The 10,953-nt window shown below is 41.9% G+C and overlaps 1 protein-coding gene across 1 annotated transcript in view; it reads left to right on the top strand.

Moving 5' to 3' along the window:
• Nucleotides 1-7,352, top strand: part of fbxo38 (F-box protein 38) — a 40,241-nt gene extending 32,889 nt beyond the window's left edge. Inside the window, exons 15-21 of the mRNA XM_031878424.1 lie at nucleotides 1,003-1,103; nucleotides 1,716-1,818; nucleotides 3,111-3,277; nucleotides 4,089-4,234; nucleotides 4,485-4,588; nucleotides 5,427-5,540; nucleotides 5,669-7,352. Of these exons, the coding sequence (XP_031734284.1) occupies nucleotides 1,003-1,103; nucleotides 1,716-1,818; nucleotides 3,111-3,277; nucleotides 4,089-4,234; nucleotides 4,485-4,588; nucleotides 5,427-5,540; nucleotides 5,669-5,847 (914 nt within the window). The 3' untranslated portion in view covers nucleotides 5,848-7,352. The remainder of the gene's footprint in view (nucleotides 1-1,002; nucleotides 1,104-1,715; nucleotides 1,819-3,110; nucleotides 3,278-4,088; nucleotides 4,235-4,484; nucleotides 4,589-5,426; nucleotides 5,541-5,668) is intronic.
• Nucleotides 7,353-10,953: the final 3,601 nt, after the last annotated feature.

Here is a 10,953-nt window from a genome sequence, read left to right on the forward strand (position 1 = left end):
TGTGTGTGTCTATATATGTGTGTGTGTGTCTATATATGTGTGTGTGTGTGTATATATATATGTGTGTGTATATATGTATGTGTGTGTATATATGTATGTGTGTGTATATATGTATGTGTGTGTATATATGTGTGTGTGTGTATGTATATATGTGTGTGTGTATGTATATATGTGTGTGTGTGTGTATATATATGTGTGTGTGTATATATATGTGTGTGTGTGTATATATATATATGTGTGTGTGTGTATGTATATATATGTGTGTGTGTGTATGTATATATATGTGTGTGTGTGTGTGTGTATGTATATGTGTGTGTGTGTGTGTGTGTGTATGTATATATGTGTGTGTGTGTGTGTGTGTGTGTGTATGTATGTGTGTGTACGTGTGTGTATGTATGTGTGTGTACGTGTGTACGTGTGTGTACGTGTGTGTACGTGTACGTGTGTGTGTACGTGTATGTGTGTGTGTGTATGTATGTGTGTGTGTATATGTGTATGTATGTAAAATGTGAGTGGTATTGCCATAAAGTCATATTTTAGTGCTACCTTGAGCTAGTAGTTGCTGTAAGGGAAGCTCCACTGAAGGTAGTGTTGGACAGTTGCTCTGCATATGTGGAAAAATGTGGTGTAAAGCCTTTAGTGTATCCAGAGGGAGCTCTCTCAAGTGATGCCACTTGAGTCAGTGTTGGTTAGGTCTGAAGACCGGTTTGAAAACCAGACGGCTGTCGCTCGCTCCTCATCTCTGCTTGAGGCTACGTTGGCTGCTTCAGTAATAGCATAACGCACCCGAATGTACCACGGAACTGTCTGCAGTTGAGTTGCCTTGTGGGTAATTTAGGTGTCTGCTTTTGACAAGGAAGAAGAATGTGTTAGATCTTTTTATTTTTATTTTTAAAGATCTCTGGTTCTGCTGCATTGAAAGTTGCCCTCAGCTGTTCGTTGGACAGTGCTGCTTACTTTTCTAATGTTGAAGGTGATATTTTTGCCGCCTATGTTGTTAAGAGCTGTCCAGAGCCAGGCCTCGAGTAGCAGTGAGGAGGAAACGAATGGCTGACAAATCAACCAGCACCTCAGACCCAGTCACTGAGGACGACCACGTGCAGGTACACACACACACAGACACTCATATCTGTAGACATTTGTTTTCACTGAGACATTATAGTCTTATCGTCACTGTTGATCACAGTTAAAAGGTGTTGTTGGTTAATGGTGAATATGTTCTGCATGTATGTGCACTGTACATCGTATGTAATACAGTTCTCATAGGAAACCTGTGACAAAGATGGACAAGATTTTCGAAATAGTTTTCATCCCCTGGGGGAGCCAAAGTGTTGCAGTTGGGGCTGAGAGGGAGAGACTTTAGGTCAGAAGTCTTAACAATGGAATCAATGGTACATGGACTGTACTTGTATTTCTCTTTTCTAGTGACCACTCAAAGCTCTTTAACACTCCATGTCATCATTCACCCATTCACATCCACTGGTACACTGATGACAGGAGCTACCATGCAAGGTTCCACCTGCCCATCACGACTAACATACATTCACGCCCCATAGGCAGGAACAGCCAAGCATTGATTGATTGCTCTGTTTTTAAATGCCTTTAGTCAGCAGAAGCAGTGTCATGTGAGCTCCATTGAGCCAGGATGCACATGTTGTGTACTGTGTATCCTTTGTTCGTATAATTGACATAGTGAGATGATTTTGCTCATGCAGATTTTGTCTCTGAAGAGTAAGAACCTGGTGGGCATCACTCTGACCAACTGTGGGATCACTGACCTGGTCCTCAAAGACTGCCCCAAGATGATGTTCATTCATGGTAACACACTGAATATGATGACTCGTGTGCATGTTTTTCTCACTTTTGTTTTTGCATTAGAAAGATGCTAATAATCTTAAACGTAAACCTCTTGGAGGAAATGGTACCATTTTTACTTTGATTATTATTTTCCACAAATGACTATTTTTTTAAAGTTGTATCACAAACTGTACAAATGTTGAATTGGCGAGGTAGGTAGTAGAAGAGTCTACCCAACCACCTGAAAGGGTCAATATACTTCAGTCATAACAACATGTATACCGACTAGTTCTGCTTCACAGAACACTAGCTGTACATCACACATTCAGATGCTGTGTGTCCACTCATTCCTTTTATACAGCGCTGCATTTAAAGTGGCCATAGACACCTTTTCAACCTAGCGTTTCCAAGTGGCAAAGACCACTGGATTGCTCTCCATGTTCCTCACTGCCTACTACTAGTGGCAAATTTAGCAACTTCTTCAGACCATCAGGGAAAAAACAAGAAATACATTCAAATGCATTATATTGTAAATCATTTCAGTCCACGGCTCTGCTGTCAACAGCACCCAGTCTCTCCCTCAATGCAACCCACACAACTACTGAGCTTCATGCACAGGACCTGTGTGGCAGACACAACTGCAAAGTGAAGCAAGGCTAACCACTCTAAACGCTGACGGTGTCATTATTCTATAGTCACTACATTGTGTCATTAACATTTACTGCATAGTGATAAGTTAAAGCAAGACAGTCTATTGCCACTTTAATGGTAGGATTCTGAACCTTATTGTAAAAGTCTGTGTGCTAGCTACAACATCGTTGGTGTCATTTTGTGAATATTTAACAATTGAGCTCTGGTGCCTTTGGTCCCGAGCTGCTTGGGTCTTGGGGAACTTTCTTGTTATTCTAGTGATGATATTGGTTACCAAAAACGTAATTAATGTTCACAACAATTTAAATCCAATGGATACACTGACTGATGACTGACTAACTCATCGCCATGAAAGAACCTTAAAAGAGTGAGTTATTGAACGTAGCTTCCAATAGGACCACGGTTACCAATAGAAATGATGCCCATGTGGGATATGAAGAGTGAACCTGGCAGCTAACCGTTGTTATGTCAGTTTAACAGATGTATCTAATGTCCCTAACCTGTGTTGATATAAATGAGGTAAACATGGGGAGAGTACATGTTCATGACTGGTCTTCAATGTGGTACAGTTTGAAACCCCCATCAAGCCTTATGTTGAGTTCTAATAACAAAGTCAGAAAGCCTTCAGTCAGTGTCTGCTTGTGTCCTCCCTCTCTCTGTAGCCACCAGATGTCGAGTGTTGAAACAGCTGCGGGTAGAAAGTGCACCCATAGTGAACCGGTTTGATTACGCTCAATGTAAGAAGCTGGACATGGAGCAGGTCCTGGATCAGATACTGAGAATGCCTCCTGAGAGGAACCGCATCATCTACATGCGCCCTATGCACCAGGTTGGTAATCTGTGACAGAAACCGAATCCTAACCATGGATGTGTTAAGAGAGCTGGATGCAGCGCAGTTGGTCTGGGTGGCCACTCTCCATCGCTCAGCTTAGTTATTGCTCTGTCTAGTATGAGTTCGTAAACATGAAGGTTTTATGTTCGTAAAGTCATCTTAAAGTGTGTCTCATCATCTCAATGTAAAGTCTATGGGCAGAGTGGGGAAATGTAACGGGTGGAATCTTTGGCTTCTCATTCAAGTGACTGGGTGTCCTCCAGTTCCTCTAATACATCCATGGTACTCATCTACAGTGTACTACAGACATGTCCCATCTACTGTTCAACAGGCATGAGAACACTCAGACCCCAATACATATCAAATTATAGTTTTACACTAAATACGGCAAACGCGGTTTCAGCATTTGAATTAATTCAATTTCAATGCAACAAGCTTTGGATTGGCATCACAGGGAAAAAAGCTGTTGCTACCCTGATATATTTTTAAAATGTAGTTTGTACCAAACTCTAATACTGCAGCGTCAATAGATCTACACATTTACATTTGAATGCTGCAAAGGCACATTCAAATGTCTGCATGTGCCTCATGGCCATTATTTTGAAATAAGTCTCAAACAATTTAGCCGGTTTAAGTTTTCAGCCAGTTAGATTTGTTGCTGCTTTAGTTGGTAGATCCATGTCATGCAGGAAGAAGTTAATACAACACCTCTTCCATACATAGCAGAGGTGGAAAACACATCCCATGATGTAGACATTGTTCTGCTACTCCCGCTCTACTCTACATCTCTTTACTGCTCTCTCTTCAGATCGACTCGGTAGCATTGGAGCGTCAGCTCTTCCAGGGGCCCTATCCCTATCACATCGCTATCGTGCACGAATTCAGCAACCCTCCCAATATACGCAACAAGGTTCGCATTCGCAGCTGGATGGACACAATAGCCAACATCAGCCAGTGAGTAATATCTCTGATCATCAGAAATCAATCCCTTTCTGACCTTCACCCTTTTGATTGAACACATCTTGTCCTGCATGTTAATCCTGAGAAACTGAACATGGTTTGATGAACCAGAATGACCAACCATCCAGGAGACAGGGGCACTCGGTTGACCCATGTTGGACAACCACCTCTCAATATCTTCTTCAAAAATGTATAACAGCCAGTCTAATAAATGCAAAGTTAAACTGAACTCTTTGTGTCTCAGAGAGTTGATCAAGTACGAGTTCTTCCCAGAGGCCACCAGGACAGAAGAGGATGTGAAGAAGTATCCCACGTACCCCTGGGGCCGGGACATCTATACACTGGAGGGTAACACAGTTGCATCTTCATTAAACGTCAAAGATGTGTAGTTGTCTCCTGAAGATGGACATGCACGTAAAACATTGTCCTGCTTTGTAGCCAGTAACACATTTAGATCATGTGTGGAGCCCTCTTTAAGGACCAGCACACTGTAACAAGTGCTGAAACTCAGGCACTGATTTAATGACTAATGTCAACAATGAAAGCTGTTTTGTATTGCATGCTAGAGTAAGCTTGAAAGGTGGGACGATATGTATTATGTGGTGGAAATCCTTTGCAGCTAATGACTTGCTGAAGCCTCATCAGGCTTCTGGTTGAGACTCTGCCAAGTGTGCTTCACTTCCTGTATGGTAAAGATCTTTAGGAAACCAAATGGAACCCACCAAAACCATCACTGCTGGTCTTTCCAACAATCAGCAACTCTTTTTTCACACAGTTAGATGTGAGAATATGCTGGCTCTCTGCTCTCTGAGCTGCTCTTGTTCTTCAGAGGCACACCGTTAAATCAGCAGAATAAAATGACAAACGTCGCCCAAATAATTGCCCAAAAACAATTGCCGATGTACTATGTCAATCTACGATAGCTGATATATTCATCCAGTCGCCCAAGTCCTACTGTGTTCACACAATATGAACTCTCTGTGCTGGAGATCAGAGACGATGCAGTGTGTTCTGCCCACAGTGCATTAATCAATGATGTAGAGAAACTGTGAAGCTGAAAATCCTCCGGATGCATCCTGTGGAAGAGAAGATGAAGAAGAATGTATGGCTTCTGTTCAAACAACCAGTTGAATGGATGTGTTCAGAGCCCTTAAAGGTGACTGTCTTCTATGATGTCATTGTTCAGGACTGGTGGATGGTGCTCCCTACAGCATGATAACAGACTTCCCCTGGTTGAGGACTCTGAGAGCAGCTGATCCCAACAGCTACGCTCGCTACGACTTTGAGGACGATGAAAGCAGTGAGTGCAGTCAATCATTCACCCGTGCTATCAGAGGACACTCACTAAACGTCATTACCATTGTCCCTGTAACAGACAGAACCTGATTATATAAGCACTTGAACTGTTTTCTCTCTGTTGTGTGAAAGCCACCATCTACGCACCCAGGCGTAAAGGCCAGCTGTCAGCTGACATCTGCATGGAGACCATCGGGGAGGAGATCTCAGAGCGCCGACAAAGCAAAAGAGGAGTGTTTCAGAGGGTGGTGGTGCTCTTCCTCCATCACTGTGATACACCAGGAGAACCTGTGGATGATGACTACATCTAGACAGAACAGATGATGGTCCTGCAGCGTTGCCTGAGCTCCTGACTGACGCACTCTGCTTTGGAAAAGAGACCTAGAGATGTAAATTCTGTTTGGATGAGGTTCACAGCATATATCTGACAGTGATTTTCTTAATATTTGAGCAAAATCTTAAAGCCTGTATGACCGCCCTAGAACCGTACATTCTCAAATAGTATATCTCTACTATAGTCCTGTTGGCCAGTATTGACGGCATAACCCCAGGCGTCTGCACAGCTGCTTGTCTACCATGCAGAGAAGGGTTATGCTCTTTGTCTGATCTTTCACCCGTCGTCTGCCAAAGTCTGCCTACCTCTGCACCACACTTGTGACCAATCACAGACAGAAATGGCCTTAGACAGAAATGTCAAAGAAGATATGCTTTTTAATTCAGTTTTAAGTTCTTGTTTTCCTTTAACATGCAGGAGAGTTGGTGACTCTGGATGGTGGACAGTGTGTGGCATGGCTTTGCATTTTACCACAAGCACTAGATGGAAAAGAGAGCGAGGTGTTCCGTCCATGTGGAGCTGACCAATGGATGAGTTGCTGATTAACTTTCCTGCGGTAGATTCTCGTACCAAGTCTCAGTCCTCTTTGCATGCCGGGCCTCTTAGATACAGACTTAAGGCTCCACTGCCAGGGAAACATGTCGTCACTCCTCCAGCCTGACCGATCCCAACACTTCCGTGCAAATATAACATGGCCTGCAGGGCTTTGTCATGTTGAGACGCTGTAGTTGGCGCAGACTATGCAGCATTGACAGAACGGTCAGTTCTGACCTTTCCCAATGACCCAACAAAATGCTTTGGTAAGATCAATAAGCCCTGTGTCCATATATATTATTATTATATACGCACACGCACATAAAAACAGGTATGGACCATGACCACCGTGGGAATACGATTTTTGAGTTCTGAAATGAGTCTGAATTTTGAGGGGGTGAATTATGAGAATACAGGCAGAATCCTGACATTGTTAATATTTAGAGCTTTTTCATTGGACTTCTGATGTTCTCAGAGTTGTGGGTTTAGTTCTTATTCCCATCTCCCTACAGGGATTGTCAAAGAGGGATGGGTCAGTGATGTCATACATGTACTCGTACAGTATGTATCACTAGGACATAGCTGATTCTATCTGACACAAATGTGTCATAGTGGAGGAATTGGAACAATACTGCAAACAAAGATAATTATTCACCCAACAATCTATTGTGCAATACCTGAAGTTTGAAACTGATGAAACAAGTGATGTAATGTAGTTGGTGTGACTTTAAGAACTGGTGCTTCACTGAGTCTTGTCTGGTCCGGTCTGTGTGTAATCACACTGCTAGAATGAAACTATTGTATTGTGTCAGTTGGTGATACTCCTAGGTCTAAAGTTCTTTCTGGTCTGCCCTTAACCTCTCTTGTCTAAAGGAAGTAACATGAACTGAACCACCAAACTGTTTTTGTTTTTCATTTTCAGAATTTATTTTCCTTGCTAGGGATAGTTTCTTCCTGTAGCTTCATGTCTGTGGACAGCTCTGTCCTGAAGGACTGTAAAGCAGCGGGCAGGACTGACTGTTCACCATGTATCAGGTATTCCTCAAATATGTTAAAGGTTTGGCTTCACAAAGAGGACCACCTTCATCATGAACTGACTGTGAATGTTCACTATCAAAGGAGCTGGAAATTCTTTTTGCAGGTTGAATGGACTGAATAGGATGAGTTCAGCCTTCTGTTTGTGTTTAGACTGTACAGATGTCATGGATGACAATATGCTTCCATGGTGTTTATATGTTTATAATGAAAGAACAAGACTATTTCACATTGAAAAATAAAATAACCAAAAAGAACTCTTGTCCTCTTTGTTCTTTCATGTCCTCTTTATTGTTGGATTTCCCCCTTGTTGTTGCGTGTCCCTTGATGTAGACAAGATAAACTTGATCTCACAGATATTAGTGAATCAATTATGTATCATGTATGCAACAGATCATTTCCATGTTATATATTGGCTCTAGGGGTGGGGGAAAAAATCGATACAGCATAGTATTGTGATATTTTGCGTAGCGATAATGTATCGATACATGGACGCCAAGTATCGATCTTTTATTATATAAACTATTTTAAGAAAAACTAGAAAAATCAAATCAATTGCTTTTTCAGTCCACTAGATGGTGCTGAGTTGTTGTCTGGTGAGGTCAGCAAAGGTCCCGGGTCAGCGTGATTGGTAGGAAGTTGGTCAAAACAAAGAGACATCTGGCCCCACAACGGGGTTAAATCTGCCAACAGTAGCCAGACTCATGGGGAGAGTGCAGCGCATAACTGTCTCTCTGCCCTCGACGTCCACGCATCGCAAGTTATACTGAGTTATATAACTCTTATGTCCTACTTATATAAGTTATAGTTCATATACTGAGTCCACACGTTTGTATTACTACATAGTCCAACTTAACTAAATGCAAACAGTTCAGTTTGTCAGGTTCATGCAACATTTATGAGATTGTTGGTCAGTCTGTCTGCTTGACAATCCTATTTTGCTGCAATAAAAATGATTGAAGTGAGATGAACAGACAAACTTTATCTTATTAGATAAAACATGTTGACACAGTTTTCCTTTGGGGACATAATTCGAAGTTGAAAAAGTAATAAATCGCAATATAGGCCTATGTTATCGCAATACTCAGAATATGGCAGTATCGTGATAATATCGTATCGTGACCCAAGTATCGTGATAATATCGTATCGCAGGATCTCTGGTGATTCCCACCCCTAATTGGCTCCAATCAATTCGTTATATTAAATAAATATATTTCACAAGAGGGTGAGTAATAAAATGTGTTCTCACACTTCAATTGAGCATAAAGGCTGCTGGGTTATTGTCTGAGAGCAGAGGAGCTACAGGGGCTCTTTGACTGGCTGCTAGGCTTATTTGCCTTTAAATAGTTCTAATAGTTCTAATCTAACACCAGCGTCTTCATATCAAATCAAATATCTGCATCCTTGTTCCCTGATAGAAATGTTATTGAGTGTTTGAATGTCAAACTGCTGAAAGTCCCATCTTTGAACTGCTTTGAGCCTCGTCTGTTCATGCTGAAGCTTCCAGAGCAGAGTGGAGCTGACACAAAGCAGCTGTAGATCTACCTGTACACACACTGCTAATTCTGGCGCCACTAATCTCTGCTCTTCCTGCTTTGACAAGTTGTAGAGAAGATGGAGTCACCCTCTCTGTCTCTGTGTGTCTCTCTCACACACACACACACACACACACACACACGTTTCTGTGAATCCGATTCCTCTGCTGCTGTCAGTCAATGTAAACAGAGTGAAACTGCCCACAGCCTCCTGCCGTTCCAGTGACTTCCTGTGACACTAAACAGCTTCTGTTAGGTCCTCGCACTGTTTCTACTCAGCTCATGTTTAGAATGTATTAGTATTTCTATCATTTCTTCTTTCTTATTCTTGTCTCCTCTCTGTGGTTGAACTGGTTCGTACCCACAGCTACGTTGTGTTCTGCTGGAGACGGAACATCAATGTTGTTGAATATGGCTCCTTCATGTGGGTCAGACTAGTTTTCTAATAAAATATTCATTTTCTTGACATGAGGACAGATGATCCATGGAGGCATTATTTTTGTTCTTAAATTCATGTTCTGAACATCTTAAATTTGCAATAAATGATGACATAGACTTTCAGCTTGCAGGTTTTCTCTGTTATTTGAGATTATTTGTTAATCTGCTATTTGGACTTTTATAAGAAATCAATGAAATGTATACAGTCATACATCAAATGCAACTCCAAGTGCTGAATGTAAAGAGTTAAAGAGAACATGGGTTTAATGAATACAAAATAAAAATCTGTAAACCAATAAAAGAAGGAGAGCATTACCATAGTCAAGTCCACTAGTGGTGAAAGTGTGCACAAGTTTCTCAGTATTGGTCTGGCAGAGGAACACACTTCCTCTTCGTCACAAATTAGAGTACATGATTACTTCGAGGTGCCTGAGACTGAGCGTCTGAGTCTACATCCACACTACTCGATCTCTGTCCACACGGCGTCTCAGCATCGTTTTCAAAATGATCTCGTCCAGACTAAATCGCCTGAAAACGAATATCACGTAACTATTCACGACCACTGGGCATGCGCCTTAAACAGGAAGTAGATTGGTTGCTTGGTTGAAAAAAAAGAATGAAAGGTCGTGTTTGATACTTAAGATCTTCTCTAAAATCTTCCTCTATAAACTCAAACAGACACAGTTCATGGAAAGTTTTATTTTTCAGACTTAACGTTAGTTACAGTGCGGCAGGTCTTGTTCTATCTCTCTCTCTCTCACACATCAAATTTACTTTAAAATCAGCACTTGCACATGAAGGTTTACTAGATTATGGTCCATAAATGAGGTGAACACTCGTTTCATTGTTGTTCTCACTCGTAGCTCTGCTGGAGGCTGAACTATCTGTCCTACTGGAGAGCATTTACTGCTTTTGTTCCTTTACATTTTATCTGTGGACTTCACAATAGTTGTGCAGAACAAAATAAGCATTATCAAGGACAGGAAAGTCCTTTGTCCATCGTCCTCAAAGCTGCTAACGTGACTTCAGATGTCCGCTCCGTAGGTGAGATAACGCCGCTGGTCACTAATCGCTCCAATAACAGCTGCTTCCTCCGTAATAATGCAGACTTTAACTGAACAACAGCTGCTAGTAAAGACAACAATGTCAGCAACACCTGTAATCAGTTGAATTAACTTGGTAGTCGATCGGTAATCAATGTTGTTGTTTGTGAGCTTCCAGGTAAGGGTCACGTGATAGGGGTGTGACCAATCAGGGAAGGACACGTCATGACTGCTAAGAACCAATCAAGTAGCGAACGCGGGTGCGGGCGCCATCGTTTCTAAATGTATCCGTTTTTGACCGTCCGCACGAATACGCAACCCGGAGTTTTCAAACTGATCTGTTTTCGGTGCTCGAAAACTCCGGCGTAGTGAGGACGCTCCGTGTAAACGTAGCTAAACATATGCATCTTCAAATGGAAACGGAGTAGTGTGGACATGGCCTTAGTTAGAGGTCAGTCTCTCTCTGAGCCTCTGTACCTCAGTTCTGTCCTGGTTTAC

The sequence above is a fragment of the Anarrhichthys ocellatus genome, unplaced genomic scaffold (genome assembly GCF_004355925.1).
Source record: "Anarrhichthys ocellatus isolate YVR2014 unplaced genomic scaffold, GSC_Weel_1.0 scaffold177, whole genome shotgun sequence".
NCBI classification, from domain to species: Eukaryota; Metazoa; Chordata; class Actinopteri; order Perciformes; family Anarhichadidae; genus Anarrhichthys; species Anarrhichthys ocellatus.